At 41.5% G+C, this 19,234-nt stretch overlaps 1 protein-coding gene across 4 annotated transcripts; it reads right to left on the reverse strand.

Annotated features, from left to right (window-relative positions):
- Positions 1-3,348: 3,348 nt before the first annotated feature.
- LOC101086629 (zinc finger protein 501-like) lies at positions 3,349-18,219 on the reverse strand. Of its 4 annotated transcripts, none has more exons than XM_045053112.1 (7): positions 17,965-18,219; positions 10,416-10,466; positions 9,839-9,927; positions 9,101-9,227; positions 8,205-8,285; positions 7,198-7,280; positions 3,349-6,745 (listed from the first exon to the last, which is right to left on the reverse strand). In XM_045053112.1, exons 2-7 carry the CDS (start codon positions 10,438-10,440, stop codon positions 5,561-5,563), a joined length of 1,590 nt encoding a protein of 529 aa, XP_044909047.1. In that variant the 5' UTR covers positions 10,441-10,466; positions 17,965-18,219; the 3' UTR covers positions 3,349-5,560. The 4 variants fall into 4 exon arrangements, with proteins under 4 accessions (XP_044909047.1, XP_023100742.2, XP_023100731.2 ...); XM_023244974.2 differs by having other exon boundaries at positions 10,416-10,469; XM_023244963.2 differs by having other exon boundaries at positions 10,416-10,505.
- Between the last annotated feature and the right edge of the window lie 1,015 nt (positions 18,220-19,234).

Here is a 19,234-nt window from a genome sequence, read left to right on the forward strand (position 1 = left end):
ATATAGTGTTGTATGTATGTCTGTGTTTTAGGGGGTGGGAGGGAAGTAGGCTCTTAACCTACAGAAGTATGTACTTGATTATACTGCCACCAGTGTAGACTGACGAACACCAGACCAATACAACTGAACTCTTGAGGTACTGTCACCAGTGAGGTGTTCCTTAGGCACCTCAACTCACCATTTCCAAAATTACTCATGTTTTATCCTCCAACAACACGTCGTTCTTCCTGTTATTCTCATCACTCTGAAAGCTAACACCATGGAATTGATTTCCTCCAGTGGTTCTCGGCTGATTTTGCCCCCTATGTGACAACTGGCAATTCCTTGAGACATTTCTAGTTACAACTCCGTGCTGGCACCTAATGGGTGGATAAGAGGGAGCACTTAAAAAACTACAACACACAGGAAAACCCCTTAACAACAAATTATCAAATAGACCACAATATTGTGATTTCAGTATCCCAATACAAACTGCTGACTAAAACACTCAACAATTCAGTATTCTCTTACAAGGGAATTAAAGATATTATCTGAAAGGAGTCTCATGGTCTTTCTCCATTACTTTGTGCCATTTCACTTTCTTTGTTATTGTGGTTAAATAGGCATAACATAAAGTTTAACATTTAAATACTTTCTGGGGTACAGTTCTATTGATTTGGCATGAAGCATATTGATTTTGTGCAACCATTATCACTCTCCATTCCCAAACATTTTCATATTCCCAAATTGAAACTCTACCCACTAAATGCTCATTTTTCATTCCTCTCTCCCTCCATTCATTGCCAGTCATACACTGATAAAAGTAGTTTGTATCTGAGGTCTTCAGGTGTATCTTAAGACCACAGTGATGGAAAATGAAGGTGTGGGGCGCAGGGGTGGTTTGGTTGTTAAGCATCCAACTCTTCATTTCGACTCAGGTCATGATCTCACGACTCATGAATTTGAGCACCCCACATTGAGCTCCGCACTAACAGTGCAGATCCTGCTTGGAATTCTCAATCTCTCCCCCTCTCTCTCTCTCTGCCCCTCCCCCCTCACACATGCACAAGCTCTCGCTCTCAAAGATAAAAAAAAAAAAAAGAAAGTGTAGGTGTGATAAAACAAGGACAATAAAAGGGAATGAAAAAAGGAGGCTAGAAGGGAAAGAGTGAGGCAATATCTCAGACTTATCCTATGCAACATATACTACATAGAAACCCAAACACCTCAGCAAACTACCATTTAAATCTAGATTCCTACACTGAAAGTTTCAAATCATGTCACTGTTTCCAGGAAAAGTATGATAATCTATTAGGAGAGTGTCACATTTCCAGGATAAAGGCCATTCCAATTAGGATCTTTAAAAAACGGGGTAAATCAGAAAATACCTCTAAGAAATGTCAGGATTACATAAAATTATACGTGTAAAACAACAGTCTTGATATGAAAAGCATGTTATTTGACTATAATAAACTTTCCCTTGCATCATTTTAAGGGGAAAAGGTGAAGGATCGATCAACGGCTGACAGAATTTTTTTAAGATTTATTTTTTATGTGATCTCCACACCCAACTGGGGCTTGAACTTAAAACCCTCAGATCAAGAGTCGCATGCACCACTGACTGAACCAGTCAGGTGCCCCAAGAGAGGATGATTTTTGAGGAAACCATGCTAGTGCTTGATGTCTGTGCTTCACATCTAATGTTAGAGATCTAAGGAATGGCTATACAAAATTGGACCAAGCACAGAATTTTAGTGCTACAAATAGGGACGAAAAGGAACAAAGGAATTACTGAAAAGGTTATTGAGGAAAAACAAATGCAGTGACAACTATAAGCAAATCATAGCTGCTTTGGAAACAGAGGAAATGTATCTTTTCAGAGGAAAAAATAACCAGAAGATTTAAATTCTTAATTGCATTTGATCCCTTGGTGTCCTCTTGGTTCAAAGGCCAGTAGCCCATCACAGACAGGGGCTCCTTGGCTGAGAAACCTACCAAGCGCCCCAATCACATCACTCTTCCTCAGGCTGTACATGAAGAGGGTTCAGCATGGAAGTGAACACACTACATTACTGAGGCAATTCAGCTTCTATAGGAAGAATGGATCGACCAGAACTGAGGTCAAACACAAGCCTTCTCCCACAGGAAAAGGAGAAAACACAGGTAGCATTAGGAAGTCAATAAAAACTAGAGAAGAATAGACGGGAGGAAAAAACACAAACTATCAATGGAACAAAAAATCTTTTGAAAAGATCAGTGTAATCAACATTTACATAGTAAGAGAAAAAGAAAAAAAGACTTAAATTACTAAAACCAGAAATGAAAGTGGGGGCATTACTGTGATTCTACAGGGGGGAAAAGGGATTGGGAGAGACTGTATGCCAATAAATTTGATAATCTAGATGAAATGGAAAAATTCCTAAAATCACAAAACGTACCAATACTAAATGACAAAATAGAAAAAGAATAAAGGGAAAAAAGAATTCTGTTACAAACCTATAATGAGCAAGGAGATTGAACCTGTAATAAAGAATCTCACAACAAAGAAAATCCCTAGATGACTACACCCAAATGAAAGCTATTGATCAGCAAAGGAAACAAACAAAAAAACACAACATAGTGAATGGGAGAAGATAATTGCAAAGGACATATCTGTTAATAGACTAATACCCAAATACACAAAGAAAATACACAATTAGGGGCCCCTAGCTGACTCACTCAGTGGAAATTACAACTCTTGATCTCAGGGTTGTGAGTTCAAGTCCGATGTGGGGTGTAGAGATTACTTAAAAATAAAATCCTTAAACAAAAGAAAAAAAAAAAAAAGAAATCACAAACATCAAAAAAATCCAATTAAAGAATAAGCAGAGGACCCCAACTGTACATTTTTCCAAAAAAGGCAGATGGCCAACACAGGAAAAGATGATCAACACCACTGATTTTCAGAGAAATGTAGACCAAAAAAATACAAATATTTTTTTTTGAAGATTAGAATACACTAAATGTCTTTGCATGCAAATATAGGGGGAGACCTTGCTTATGGGTTGAAAGTCCAGTGCACAAAATATTCTAATTCTAATCTGCAAAAATGATTTAGAGACTCATAAAGTAAGTATATGCACTTACTAAAGAATAGGCCAATTTTCATTAAAAATTTCAGGGTTGGCTGGCTTGCTCAGTGGGTAGAGCATTCAACTCACTCTCAGGGTCTTGAGTTTGAGCCCTAGTTTGGCACAGAGATTACTTAAGGAAAAAAAAAAAAGTTTCGAGCAATGACAAAGACTACTACACCCCATTATTACCCAAAAATAAATACCAAAAGACGTCTCAAATTGCCAGTAAATAAAATAATTCAGGCTAAACACAGAATTCATTATATCCAAATTGAGTCTTTTCTATCATTACAAGATTGGTTCAACATTGGAAAATCAATTAATCATACTTAGAAACACACAAATATATGGAAATCTAAGCAATGACAGAAGTGGCACTATAGAGACAAAAAGAAAGATTATCTTTTCAATAAATGGTCCAGGTAATTTTGATATCTAAGCAAGAGAAACAATCAGACACAGAGTCATACCATACATTAAAGTACTTCAGATGGGTTACATAAATACAAAAATATGAGATCGCAGAATATATATAAACAAGGTACAACAAAATATCTGGATACATGAGAAAATTATAAATCTGACTCACAAAACTAAGAACTTTTCATTAAGAAAACATGAAAAATAAACAGACTTCTGGCACTTTTTCCACTTCATATACAACTTTGTTATCCACTAATACCAGAGATTCGGAGCTCACCTGTTTGACTTATCTCATGCAGCACTTAATAACGCTGTTACTACTAGTCCAAGTAGTTAGATAAGGCCAACCTGCAGTACTGACCTCAACTGTGAAGTCAAGGACTTAGTCTCATTTGACTGTGAACAAGTTCCGTTAGGTAAGACATGCAGGCTTTGAGATGACTAATGATGTCACCTAAGGAAGGCCAATGTATTATATGCTACAACCCACTCAAAGCAGTGAAGACCACACCCATACCCAAGAGAATCACACTGTAACCCAATCTCATCCAAACACAAACATACCACAAATGTGCCCAGGTCACTTCTGATCAGGATTTATCATTAAGCTTGATCCGGAATGTTCTACACTGGTTTCATTAAGCCCCATAGGAAGTGACATTAAGCAGCTGCAGCCTCCACGGCCACCCACAACATAACCAAAGGCTACTCAAGTGTCACAGGTATAATGAATGTGTTCACACAAAATTGAAACTAGGTTGTGATGGTCTGTGTCTCTATCCAAAGACCACTTTCAAGAACTGCCAGTGATGCATCAAGTACATCAGGATACCAGGACCTGCCATAATCACATGGTTTTGTGTTTTATAGCATACAAAAGGATGAGAAACTAACCAAGTCACATGCCAGATGCAGTTGTTCCTGAACACACACACAAATGGCATAATTGTTCTTCCAGGATGTGGTGATGTAAGAACAAAGAGAACATTCTCCATTCCCAGCCTCTCACTGGGAAGCTACCAAAAATTAACACAATATTTCCTTCCCTACTACTGGGAGTCTTGCTCTCCTTCTAGGACCATGAAATTAGGATGTATACCCACACCATTCCTAAAGTCTTTCCTGACCCAAAGGGATCAAGTGTGAGAGGGACAAGAGCATTTCCAGAAAATTTAGAGACATATGTCACCCACCTTGGCCAGCAGGAGGGAATACAGATGGATTCCATGAGCAGTGAACTAATTCAAGTGGTCACCATCTTCACAGTATTAGACAAGGTCCATACAACTAGAGAACCCAGGTGGTTTGAATAGCATTAAGTCTAAAACTGCTAGTCTCACATGGGTCTAGACTGCAACCTGGTGTAGAAACTTGACTAGCATAGCACAGACAGCTGAATAAAGAAAGCCAAAATATTCCCAAAAATAGTGGGAGTAGAGCGGCACATGTTCACAGGTCTACAAAACCACCCTATTAGCGGAGTTCCACACGTCTCTTACACATTGAACAACTTCACTGTTGTTCCAGCGTGGGTTGTAGGGTGTCCTGATTGCTTTCCAACGTTGCTAACTTCATACAAGATCTAGTTAGGGAGTTCTTCCATGTATTCAATGGGACACCTGTAGACTTTCCCACATTTCTCATATTCAGTCGGTATCCCTCCAATGTGGCTTCTTTCGTGTTTTTGAAATGAACTGGAAAAACTGAGGCTTTCCCACGTTTATCATGTATGTAAGTCTTCTATCCATTGTGCATTTTTAGGCGTTTTAGTAAGTCATGACAACAATGTGAAGGCTTTATCACATTCTTTACATTCACAGTTTCTCTCTGGGGTCAATTTTTACATGTTGAGTTAGGCTTGAGGAAACAGTGAAGGCCTTCAGTCAGTGTGTACATTCAAAGGACTTGTCTCCAGTGGGACTTCAAATGTGTATTTACAGATGTGGAAGTGGTGTAGGCTTTCCCACATTCCATACACTCACAGGGCTTCGCTCTAGTGTGAGTTCTCAAATGGAATTTCCCACGTTCACCACTTCCTAGGTCTTCTATCCATTGTGAGTTCGTAAATGTTTTTTAAGGAATGAGGGCCAAGCAAAAGCTTTTCCACATTCCTTACATTGATAGGGTTTCGCTCCAGTGTGAACTGTTAAATGTCCAACTAAGCTTGAAGAAAGATGGAAGGATTTCCCACATTCTTTGCATTCATAGGGTTTCTCTCCAGTGTGGATTCTCAAATGTTCATTAAGTCGTGAGGAGTTAATGAAGGCTTTCCCACATTCCTTGCATTTATATGGCCTCTCTCCAGTGTGAATTCTCAAATGTGCTTTAAGAATTGAGGAACTACTGAGGGCTTTCCCGCATTCCTTACATTTATAGGGCTTCTCACCACTGTGAGTTTGAACATGTCTACGAAAGCCTGAAATCCAAGCAAAGCATTTCCCACATTCCTGACATTCAAAGGGCTTCTCTCCAGTATGAATTCTCAAATGATGATTAAGATATGAGGAACTACTGAGGGCTTTCCCACATATCATACATTTATAAGGCTTCTCACCAGTGTGAGTTTGAACATGATTACGAAGCATTGAGGGCCACTGGAAGTGTTTCCCGCATTCTTTACATTCATAGGGCTTCTCTCCAGTGTGAATCATAAAATGTATATAAAGGTGTGAAGAAGTGTAGAAAGATTTTCCACATTTGCTACATACAAATGGTTTTATTCCAGCGTGAAATCGACTGATGTGTTTATTGAGACGTTTCACATTTGCGTAACACTTCCCACACTCCCTACATTCATAGGGGTCTCTAACCGTGTGCATTTGCATATACACAGGGTGACCTGTTGAGGGAACTGAGATCCCTGGAAATGGAAGCATCCATTCATCGAGGTCTCCTCCACCGTGACTTCTCCCCTGTGTCTGAAAGTGGGAATGACTAATGAACGTCATCCCACAGCCACTATTTTCAGAAGGCTTCTCTGCCAGACTGGTTCTCTCATACATGCTGTATGGAGTCAGGTGGAAGACTTTACCACCCTGACTCAATTCAGAAAGCTTCTCTCTCGTAGAGCTTTCCTTTTGCAGAGGACAGAAGCTGTTGGCATACTGAGTATGCTCAAAAGTGTTCTCTCTATTTTCCGTTCTCATGTGTGTCTTAAGGAGTAAGTGTTGGCTTAAGATTTTCCCACTTTGCTCATACTCAGAGAGCTCTGCTCCCTGGTGGGTCCTTTCCTGTTGATAAACAGATGAAAGTTGATGATCGGATTTTCAGATTCATTACAGATTTCACACTTATAAAGCTAAAAACATGATGATTCTTCCCATTTTCATTACATAAACACAGCTCCTGCTGACTGCCTTCAAGTTAAATGAGGGAACTCCTCTGACAAAAACCGATGCCATCTACTCTGCTCTTAGAAACATTCCATTAAAATTGCAGGAATATGTTTAGACTCAATCCCTCTTATATATGCGGAAACTTGTACTTGCGGTATCTAGGAAGCAACAACTTCCAAGACAGGTTTGGATTATCCTCCCAAATCATAATCGAGTATCTCTGAATTGCTTTCTCTTGGATGAATGCCACTTGTCTCAAATACCTCCTACTTGCACTGATTTTAAAACAAAACTACCAATCTTTTTTTTAATGTGGAAAAATAGGAGATATCACAACTCAACCTTACTTTTTGAATTTCTCTGGCTGTTTTTCCTTCCCCCAAATCCTGGAGAGATGGTGACTCTTTGCTTTGATGTTGAGTTTGCCATTCTAAAGTAAAACAAATGTAAGCATTTGCAGAAACAAATGATAGGTTAAACAATTAAAAAAAGATAAGACTCAGTTTTCTTTACTTTCATATTAAAAACTGTGAAAAAGGGGCACATGGGTAGATCAGTCAGTTAGCATCTGATTCTTGATTTTGGCTCAGGTCATGATCTCACGGTTTTGAGATTGAGCCCCATGTCAGGCTCCATGCCAACAGGTGGAGCCTGCTTGGGATTCTCTCTCTCTCAAAATAAATAAACATTTAAAAAAAGTGTTGATAAAACAATAAAGAAAAAAGATTTCAGCAGTTTGTCTATGGGAAAATTTGGCACTAAGTGCAGATGGTCAAACTTTGGTGGTCTGCTAAAAAATAATTTTTGGAAAATTAAATATAGTGAGCAAAAACAGACTATTATCAAGGTAGAAAAGTAGGAAACCTCTGGACAACTAAGTTTACCAAAATGATATCTTTCTTTTTTTTAATTTTTTTTTCAACGTTTTTTATTTATTTTTGGGACAGAGAGAGACAGAGCATGAACGGGGGAGGGGCAGAGAGAGAGGGAGACACAGAATCGGAAACAGGCTCCAGGCTCCGAGCCGTCAGCCCAGAGCCTGACGCGGGGCTCGAACTCACGGACCGCGAGATCGTGACCTGGCTGAAGTCGGACGCTTAACCGACTGCGCCACCCAGGCGCCCCCCAAAATGATATCTTAAAGAAGAAACAGAACAGGTCACTTTGTGACATCATAGAAAGCTTAAGTAAAAGAGGGAAGGAAGTTAAAGATACACAAAAACATCAGAGACAAATGGTTTCAGCACTATGAGACAAAATGAATCTTAAATTTTACACATTGCGAGTATGCCATATTTCAGACTGACTAGTGACATTCTTCTCATTCACCAGCGATATCTGTCACAACACTCACCTGGGAAAACTCCTTTCTCCACTGTCCTCAACTCTTCTTGTTCCAACCTAGCTACTAGGCTGGGTTTTGACTGTTGATATCCTGTCCAGGGGGAAAGGTACATTAATAGAAGAGGACTGTGTAAGAAATGACAAAGCTTCTGATGAAAACAGTAAAATCATTTCAAAAGGACTAGAAAAGCAAATCAAAAGATTACTTATCTCTGACTCTGAAAGCCTAACCCAAAGGTATGTACACATTTACAGAGCACATAGACATTTATCCAAACAGCAAATAAAGGAGGTGAGGAAAGGAGACCTTCCTTTTGATGGGGAAAGCACTAAAGCTATAGTACTCAAATGCTGGAGTGTGTTGCAATCATCAGGATGGCTTATTGAACATAGAAGACAGGGCAACAGCACCAGCTTTATAATTCAGAATGTCAAAAGTAGGGTCTGATTTGGTGTGTCTGGGTGGCTCAGTCAGTTAATGTCCAACTTCAGCTCAGGTCATGATCTTGTGGTCTATGAGTTCGAGCCCCACGTCAGGTTCTGTGGTAACAGCTCGGAGTCTGGAGCCTGCTTCCGATTCTGTGTGTCCCTCTCTCTGCCCCTCCCCAGCTTGTGCTGTGTGTCTCTCTCTCTCAAAAATAAATAAACATTAAAAAAATATGTATGTTAAAAACAAACCCCAGGGTCTGACAATGTAAATTCCTAACAATGATGGTGTTAGTTACTGTTGGCCCTAATGCCACATTTATGGAAAACCCATTAAAGATTACAACCCATTAGTGCAGGGACTATGCATCTCTTATTTCCAATTATGTTTCAGATTAGGCATCACCGAGGCTGGAACACCAAAAATACATAGTACAAATTTGTTCCTAAAGATGTTACAAGGAATGTTGGCAGCCTTACCTACTGTGACCAGGTTCTGGTAGTTCTCCAGCATCACGTTTCTGTATAGGTTTCTCTGAGCAAGGTCCAGTAATATCCACTCCTCCTGGGTGAAGTCCAATGCCACGTCGTCAAAGGTCACTGCAATCTAAACCATCACACCGGGATTGGCTTGACACAAGAAACATCTCCGCCAACATTCATGGGAGAATGAGGACGGGAGACTCAATACCGATGCAGGGTTATGAGGTTTCTCATTATCCTCCCATGGTTCTGTGGTCCTAGGTACTCTTCTCTCAATCTAGACTCACTCACTGCTCCTCTCCACTCATATGGTTTTGATGTCACCTTTTAAACAAGACCTTATGTCAGCTTAACCACAGTAGTAGGTCTTCACAGTTTCCTCTACTATAACACACTCCTGAGCATGCTACAGATCCTTCATGAACAGCACAGGATAACTGAATTCTTTGAGAAAAGGACACTTATACTGTCATGTCAGAGCTCACAGCAAGGCGGAAGCCTGCATTTGGAATCCATGAGCTTCCAGATTGATTACCGAAATACCAGAATTTTTTCAGGGTAATCCCTTTTTGATAGGAGAGTTTCTACTTCCAGAGGAAATTCATCTGGGGACTCAGTCCTTGTCTGGAGTTTATTTGCTTTAGGAAGCTCAGGACACAGGTGTGCCTAGAAACAATGTGTTCACCTGGTGGATGTAAATATGGCTTTCTGTTGATTGATATGCTTTTTTATTACCTGATTATAATTTTTCGGCCTGACAGCCACCATCCCTTCCACCTCTGTGTTTTCCTCAGGATGGGAGAAAGGATTCCTAGAAAGAAGATCTTGGGGAAAGGAAAGGATACCTCAGAATACAGAATTGACCCTAGTTCCCAGAATCACCCACCTGAAAATCATTCCATCCTAATTTAAGATCCCCATATATCCCTGCATGAGAAATCTCACAAAAACACACACTACTGCCATAAAATACAATAGCCCTGCCTCACCTGGAGCCAGAAAAGGGGCTTGCTAGACATGCTACCCATGAAGAAAGAGGTCATGGTCTTATTTTACAGGTATGGAAACTTAACCCCTAAAACATTTGGTTCTTTATCTGCCCAAAATAATAAAACTCATCAATGAGATTATGTACCACCAATTCCCAACACACACACGAGGAAGCTGACTTAGATAATAGCATTCTCTGGCATATTTCAGCTCTTTCTAAAAGAACAGCAGTATGACTAATTTAGGACCAGGTTGTTGGACTCCAGGTTGTGTGGGGATGACCTTTAGAATTCTCTGGAAATGAGAATCAATAATGACTTACCATGGGTCAAGTCAATGGTTGCCATCCTGGGAGAGTGACGGTGAAGTCTACCTACTGGGAAATTTGATCACTTCAGTACAACTTATGAATCTAGGTGAATATGACAATCTTCATTATTCTTGACATTGGGATACCCACAGTCCTTTTCATGCCAATCATTAATCAGCAAGCATTGCCAATCCATCATCAAACATCACACATTAGCTGTCTCTCTGAAGGTGGTATGTGGGAAATTACTGAAAATGGCATAATCCATGGCATGAAAGTCACTAATGTCAATTACCATTCACTGCAAATCAGTATGTGACAAATATCTGTCTCACTAACTTTATGTATACCAGCTCACTCAATTAGCATAACAACCCATTTCAATAGATATCACTAGCCCTACTTAATAGCTGATAAAGCTAGATTCATAGAACACTAATCATTGGTCCACCACCCTCCAATTAGGAAAAAGAAATCCAGAATTGAATGCAGATAGGCTTGTCTCAAATGTGTGATCTGAGGTTCTCATTCGCAAATATGATCAGTTGTCAATCTAGACCTGCACTGTCCAGTTTAGTAGCCACCAGTCGCATACGCTATTGAGTACCTGATATGCAGTTAGTAAAACAGGATTTTAAATTTTGTTTAGGTAAACTTAAATACATCTACATTCTCAACTGTATTTATTACATGCACATACGAAGTACATGTCATGAAAATTTTATGTCCAGTGAATTTTGAAATCTTACTATGAATTAAAGAATTTAAAATACTTCCATTTTGGGGCACCTGGGTGGCGCAGTCGGTTAAGCGTCCGACTTCAGCCAGGTCACGATCTCGCGGTCCGTGAGTTCGAGCCCTGCGTCAGGCTTTGGGCTGATGGCTCGGAGCCTGGAGCCTGTTTCCGATTCTGTGTCTCCCTCTCTCTCTGCCCCTCCCCCGTTCATGCTCTGTCTCTCTCTGTCCCAAAAATAAATAAAAAACGTTGAAAAAAAAATTGTTTTAAAAAATTAAAAATAAATAAATAAATAAATAAATAAATAAATAAATAAATAAATAAAATACTTCCATTTTAGCGGTGCCTGAGTGGCTCAGTCAGTTAAGTGTCCAACTTCAGCTCAGGTCATGATCTCACTACTTGTGGGTTCGAGCCCTGCAGCAGGCTCTGTGCCAACAGCTCAGAGCCTGGAGTCTGCTTCAGATTCTGTGTCTCCCTCTCTGCCCCTCCCCTGCTGGTGCTGTCTGTCTCTCAAAAATGAATAAACATTAAAAAAAAAAAATTGAAGAAAATTAAAAAAAAATACTTCAATTCTTATATGGGTTACATGCTGAAATATTTGGAATAGATGGGATAAAGTACATTATTACGTATGATCTCTTTTTGTTTATTTCATGTACAGAAAAGCTTTAATCATATACATGGCCTGCAGGTCATATGTCCATTGGCTAGCATTAGCCTAGAATACTGCTGGACATTATATAGAAGAGAAAAATGAAGTGTTTTATTTAGTTAATACCTTGAGCTTTGGTTGATGGAGCTTACAGTGGCTTGGAGCCCTGAACCTCCTTTTTTAAGTTATCATAATAGGTTTATTCTTTCATTCTTTCCACAAACAATTAAGATAATTGTGGTCCTGTGCTAGGCACTAAGTAGAAAACAGTGAAATATACAAAAAATGTCCCAGGATTTAATGACCCAACATTCCTAAGGGACAAGATACTCAATTATTAATGGATACATCCATTCATCAGAGCTTATGGAGGAAAAACTCAAATAGGTGAGAAAATAAAGACTATCTTATATACAAGCACAAAGGTATACATGAATATTTTGGATTGCTTCTTGGGCAAGGTAAAGACAGAAAAAGAAAAAAACCATAGGCTGTTCTAAACAGGACCCAAAAATATACGAAAAATAATGATGGAAGGATTTTAAAGACCCAGAAGACATTTCAAGTATTCAGCAGCTTCAACGGGTCTTGACTGAGGCTTAGTTCAGTTAAGGTTTGCCCACTTCCCCTTACCCTGGCAAAGGAGCAATGCCAAATCAGTCTGTGTTTCACACTGGTCTATTTTATGAGTCTTCCCAGAAAACCTTCTTTTTGTATTATCACTTCTCACCAGGTTTTTATATTTACTCCATTGTTAATAAGGCTTCCTTCTTGCCTGGGTGGCTCAGTCGGCTAAGTATCCGACTTCAGCTCAGATCATGATCTCACAGCTCTTGAGTTCGAGCCCTGCGTCAGGCTCTGAGCTATATTAGCTGGAGCCTGCTTCAGATTCTATGTCTCCCTCTCTCTCTGCCCCTCCCCTACTTATGCTCTCTCTGTCTCTCTCAAAAATAAAACATTAAAAAAAATCATAAGGCTTCCTTCTCACTTTAATATCTTTTAACCTGATACAGTTCAAACGATAACTCCTATGTTAAAGACTAATGACTTTTGGGACACAAGGGTAGCTCAGTCAGTTAAGGATCCTACTCTTGATTTCAGCTCAGGTCATGATCTCACAGTTCATTGGCTCGAGAGGGAATCAGGCTCCACGCTGACAGTGTGGAGCCTCCTTGGGATGGTCTCTCCCCCACTCTCTCTCTCTACCCCTCCCACACGTGTGCACGTGATAAATAAATGAACTTACAAAAATTAATGACTTTTCAATAAATTAAACACAGAACAGCAGCCCAAATGCTGATCTACAAAACTGAATCCAAATGATGGTAAACACTAGAAGTTCCAGTTTCTTTACCATAAATGAAATTAACCCTCATGACCCAAAAATCTTTTTTTCCAAGAATTCTTATTCTACAGGTGAAAAGACCAGAACCCTGAAAATAACAAGCTGTCACAAACACTGCATCTCAAATGCTAGTATAGATTGCACTTACTCCTAGGGGTCTCAAAATGGGGCCTTTGGGCTGAATAAGCCCACGAATGTGTTTACTTTTGTGGCATGTGCCCAAACATTTTTCCATTTGGTTTTGTTTCCTTTTCTGATGGAGATGTAAGTGCTATGCAATCAAAAGTGTAGATCTTAAGTATTTTCTGGATGAGCTCTAACAACTGTAGTTACTCACCTTATCACAGTCTTAAAAAAAAAAATAGAGAATGGACAGCATATTGAACTTCTAAAAACACAGACAACATACTCGTCTCCCTGAAAAGCCCTCTTCAGCCTTCTAGTTCACTCCCTCACCCTAATTCCAGACAATCTGTTTCTGATTTCTTTCAGTTTCTATCAGTTCCTAGATAGGTTACTCAGTTTGTAAAACGTTTACAAATATATATGCTGACTTTTTTCTATTTAAAGAAACAATAAGGGAAAAACATTCTTAAATCTCCCAGTGGATTTTGGACTTGTCCACTTCTTCTTATGTTTCTGTCAAGCATTGGTTTATACCTTGTGCAACAATATTATTGGGTACAAATTTTGAAATTGAATCACATTAGAGATATTGAATCACCTACCGTAAAGAACTCTATGTGTAGTAATGATTTATGACAATGTTGTCTGACATGGAGATCCATTTTCTTTTGGAGAGCTCTTTGGGTATCAAAGATGCCCTTTATTTTCCAATACGTGACATAGGCCCTGGCTCAGTGAGGGCACCAAGTGATTGCTGACTGACAGACCAAGACCACAGAGTCCCTACGTCACTCAAAGCACATCTAACTAGGAGCGCCTGGCTGGCTCAGTCAACAGGGCACACAACTCCGGATCACAGGGTCATGAGCTCAAGCCCCAAAGTAGGTGTGGAGGCTCATTTAATAAAAAAATTTTTTTAATTTATAAAAAACACAGTACATCTATCTAGATTACATTGAAATAACAGTCCCTGACAAAATATATATCCCAGGTTTCAGGAGATGTAGTTAAGTACTCTAATATGAGTGTGGGGTCTCATGCTTCTGAGCACTCACCCACCAGCTAGGGCATGTCTGTAAACTTCTTCCCCACAGAACCCCTAATGTGGATACTCGGGTGCTGTTTCTTATACCTGTTGTCACCCATGGTTCCCTCCACTCATCTGCTCACCAGTCATGGCTTGACTGTAATCCAGAGGTTTACAAATGCTTGCCCATTGTGCCAACTACCTCTGCCCCAGGCAACCCAGCAAACTTCTTTACAAACAGTTGACTGCAATGATATCACTGACAATAAGGTCTGACCCAGTCTTGGGGTGAAGGGCCCTATACAAATGTGAACTTCCCTATTACTCTCCATCACCTGTAGGGTCTGTGAGTTGTTTGTATCTCTGTTACTCTTCCAATGTATAGCAACAAATCAAGGAGTGGGGTACCTGGATGGTTAAGCATCTGATTCTTGCTTTTAGAAGCTCAGGTCATGATCTCACAGTTTTGTGGGTTCAAGCCCCAAGTAGGGCTCTGCACCCGTAGCACAGTAGTTTTTTAAAAAGTCTTAACTCCAGGGGCGCCTGGGTGGCTCAGTCGGTTAAGCGTCCAACTTCGGCTCAGGTATCTCAGTCTGTGGGTTCAAGCCCCACATCAGGCTGTATGCTGACAGCTCAGAGCCTAGGGCCTGCTTCGGATTCTGTGTCTCCCCCCTTCTCAAAAATAAACAGTAAAAAAAAATTCTTTTTTAGTAAAAATAAATAAAAAGTCCAATGAACTCAGATTAAACCCAGCTATAGCATAAATGTATCTGCAATATAGACATTCTTGCCAACTGGCAGAATTCCCTTATCTCTGACACATAGGGTAAGGGCCATTATAGTAGGAAAAGTTAAAAGGAGGATTCTGGAACTCCCCACCACTGGACATAATCATCCAGGAATAATACCGACACTGCTGAGGGAACTGCAAAGACTAACACCAACATCCAGTTTGCCCAAGGACTGGGAAATAGAGGATTGGCTTTGAAGAAATAAACCATGGACATCTACAATCACCTCGAGACCAATTCCAGAAACGTAAACTAAACCTAAACTGTACTGGGTTGACATATTTTGTCTATGCTTGTATCTGTTTATTTATGTCCATGTATTTATTTGCATAAACTAGGCTTTCACTTCTGCTACATCCTTCCCATTTTGATTAATATACAAGTTATTACAGGATAACATTAGTTTTTAGGTAAAATATTTTCATGAGACTATGACTAAATTTGATGGGGTACTTTACAAATGGACTGTGATGGAGATCAAATGACACTTGATGTACATTTAAAACTCCCTTACGCGATATAATTAGGTACACATCACCCACAAAATAGTTTGTGACAGAGATTTTGAAGCCTCTGAAACTGAAGTTCGGAAACTAAAACTGACAGGCCTGTTTCTGCAAATGAAGTTTTGTTTTTTTAATGTTTATTTATTTTTGAGAGAGACAGAGACAGAACGCGAGTGGGTTAGGGCAGAGGGAGAGGGAGACACAGAATCCCAAGCAGACTCCAGGCTCCGAGCTGTCAGCACAGAGCCCGACATGGGGCTCGAACTCACAAGCGGTGACATCATGACCTGAGCGAAGTCAGACACTCAACAGACTGAGCAACCCAGGCGCCCCCCCTTTTTTTAAAAAAAATTTTTACTGTGCAAATGAAGTTTTACTAGACAAAACCACACACATTTGTTTAGTAAGGGGTATGGTTGCTTGTGCAACTACAAAGGCAGAGCTGAAGAATTCCAGGCCGGATGGCCAGCAAAGCAGAATGTACTCAATGCAAGAGGACTTCAGCCACCTCCACTTTCACCTCAAACTTTCTAACTGATTAAGGTCTTCTTTCCAGGTTCTCTCTGAACTCAGACAAAAGACCATGTGGGCAAACGATCCCCTGATGAAAACCTAAACTTCCCCCTTCGGCAAGAAGTACTGCCTGAGCCACAAGACCCTGCATGATGGACTCCAAGACAGTAATGGACCTGATCTTCACAGCCCACCTGCAGTTACTCACTAACCTTTACCTGGCATTTTTCTTATATGAACCCGTATTTTCAGCACTTTAGCTACATTACTACCTGGGCCTTTTCAGACAAAAAGTTGGCAAGCCTGGTTACTGGACTCACTTATCAGTGTATGAAATTACAGAAAATAAAGACAGCATGCAAGGCACCTGGGGTGACTCAGTCGGTTAAGCATGGATTTGGGAGGACAGGGGTGTTGGTGGCTTAGTCCGTTCAGCGTCTGACTTCAGCTCAGGTCATGATTCCAGTTTCTGAGTTCCAGCCCTGTATCAGGCTCTCTACTGTCAGCAGGGAGCCCGCTTTGGACCTCTGTTCCCCTATCTCTCTGGACCTACCCCACTCGCACCCACTCTATCGAAAATTTAAAAAATTAAAAATAAAAATAAATAAAAAAAATAAAAAGGCAGACTTCAGCTCAAGTCATGATCTCACTGTTTGTTGAGTTTGAGCCCCACAGTGGGCTCTCTGCTGTCAGCTCAGAGCCCGCTTGGGAATCTCTGTCCCTCTCTCTCACTGCCCCTCCCCCACTCAGGCTCCCTCTCCCCAAAATAAACAAACATTTAAAATAAATAAATAGGGGCTCCTGGGATGGCTCCAAGCGTCGGACTTCCGCTCAGGTCAGGATCTGAACCCTGGGTGGAGTTCTTGTGCTGAGAGCGCAGGGCCTGGAGCCTGCTTCAGATTCTATGTCTTCCCGGCTCTCTCTCTCTCTGCCCCTCCCCCGCTCACACTCTGTCTCTTTCTCAAAATAAAAACCATTTAAAAAAATTAAATAAAGACAGCACGGAAACATCAGAAATCTCAGAAACTCTGAGTTTCGCAAAGAGCGTGTGAGGCTTCCAAGTCAGTATCATGAAGAAACAATGGCTCTGCCGCAGGTTAGAAGAGCCTAAGAGACAAACAATTGTCATATATAAACCTTGAATACATCCGAGATCCAAAACATATTCTGAGGTAAAGTGGAAAATTTTACTTTTTATACAGTACATATTGCATAACATTTTTAATTTTTGTGGCTGAATCACTGTATTATGATTTCAGTAGTAAAACCTCATCCTTACAACATGCATTACCGAGTATTTAAAGGTCATGTATCATGTCTACAATTTATTTCCTATTTACTCGCAAACAATCCGCTAAAAAATACATTTCTTTATCCAAAGAGCGCAACCACGCAAAATGCGAAAATGGGTGAATCTGCTTCGGTGCACATTCATAGCAACAGTTGCTTACATTTCCTTTAGGTTTAAGATTTTACGCAAAAAATGTCGGGAAAAAACTTAGTCCAAATGCCCCGTTAATGGGAAATCCAGTTATTCTGAAAATGGAGTATTCACGCCTCCATTCTTTTCTCCCGGAGTCCCTGGCTTGCAACTTGGTGGGAATGGACAGGCTCAGGAGGGTCTCAGGAAAAGCGACGTGAAAACGGTTTCTCTTTAGTACAAAGACCAGTGGAGCACGTGTGTATAACTAGGTACTGAAACATGCACACTACACACATCCGAAAAAGCATATCACCTGCCTAAGACAGTGTGTCCCGAAGAAAAGACGAGCGCAGACAAAGCCACATTCTCAGATAAAACTGCCTCTTCCCCACCGAAAGGAAACACAGGCCCCGCTGAACCAACTTTCCAGAACGCTCACCGGCCGGGTCCCTGAGGCTGCGAGTAACGCGGCGGAGTCTGGGCCACTCCCAGCAGCAGAAACTCTTTTCCTTTGGGACAAAAGTCACAAAGGCCGCTTGCACACTGCAGGACAGGCGAGCACAGTGGCCACGAACACCCCGCGCACGCGCCCTCCCAGCAGGACCACAGCGGCTCCGCGCCAAAACCGCCGGCCTCAGCGGCCTGTCGGGCGGTCTAGGCGGATGCGAGCCGCGCGGCCCACCGCCGACCCCGACTAAAACCGGCCTTGGACGCCCACGTCCTGCCTCCCTTCACGCCTTCCCCACCACAGCGGGCCCACGTCCAACCACCAGCAGCCCAACGTGCTCAATGCTGCGCGAAGCAGCAGGCGAAGAAACTCCGGCGAACGCGTGACACCACTTCCGCTTCCTGCCGGGAACGGGGGGGCGGGGCTTCCACCTGAGACGGCGGAACTGGGCTCCTCTCGGGCGTGGGCTTCGCGCTGGGCCTGAGGCCTGGATCCCGCCCGGAGGACAAGGCTGGGGCAGGAACCAGGTATGGGGGCGCGGCTACGGGCGGGGGGCGGGACCCTGCGCGGGGCGGGGTGGGGACCGAGCCGGGGGTAGGGGGCGGGGCCCAGCTCCCTGGGGCGGTGGCAGGGCGCCAATGGGCTCAACCCCACATCCTCAGTAAATGGTTTCCTGCCGGCCTCCCTGCACGTCCTGGAGACTCTAGGGTCGTTGTCCTTGTCGTTAAGCCCGAGAGTCGATCACATAGTCTGTCTGCCGCAGTCCATCCCGTCTCTAGGCCTTGATTTCTTGATTTCCTCTCATTGTCGTTTACGTTGGACACGACGCTAAAGTCTAGTCGTTGATGCCTTGCTTTCATTGTTATGACAGTTCCTGTAAATCGTTCCTTTTTCTGTGTCAAATATGTATATCTGTTTTTGTGAGATCGCACTGATACCAGGTATTCCTCTCTTCAGGCATGGTTATAAAGTTGCTCCCCTAATCACGTTTGCTGTGGTTTTCATTGGATGGCCTTTGTGCAGTTAGTAAAGATCTCTTTAAACAGGACTAGAGTACATCTACTCAAGACTTAGTGGAGGGGAGTGGGAGGGAATGGAGGAAATAAGTGAAGGGGATTAAGATGTACAGTTTTCCGGTTGTAAAATAACTGGGACACTGGATATAATGTTCACAATAGGGAATATAAGCCAATCCAACATTGTAACAACTTTGGTGACAGATGGTAACTAGACTTACTGTGGTGACTATTTTAGGATGTGT

The sequence above is a fragment of the Felis catus genome, chromosome A2 (genome assembly GCF_018350175.1).
Source record: "Felis catus isolate Fca126 chromosome A2, F.catus_Fca126_mat1.0, whole genome shotgun sequence".
Classification (NCBI taxonomy): domain Eukaryota; kingdom Metazoa; phylum Chordata; class Mammalia; order Carnivora; family Felidae; genus Felis; species Felis catus.

Bases quoted from the DNA above. Each gene is read 5' to 3' on its own strand.
- LOC101086629 (XM_045053112.1), bottom strand. From the start codon at position 10,440: ATGGCAACCATTGACTTGACCCATG. The intron at 9,928-10,415 runs GTAAGTCATTAT...CCTTTCCCCAAG, and splicing joins AACCATTGACTTGACCCATG to ATCTTCTTTCTAGGAATCCT. The intron at 9,228-9,838 runs GTAATAAAAAAG...GTGATGGTTTAG, and splicing joins GGCCGAAAAATTATAATCAG to ATTGCAGTGACCTTTGACGA.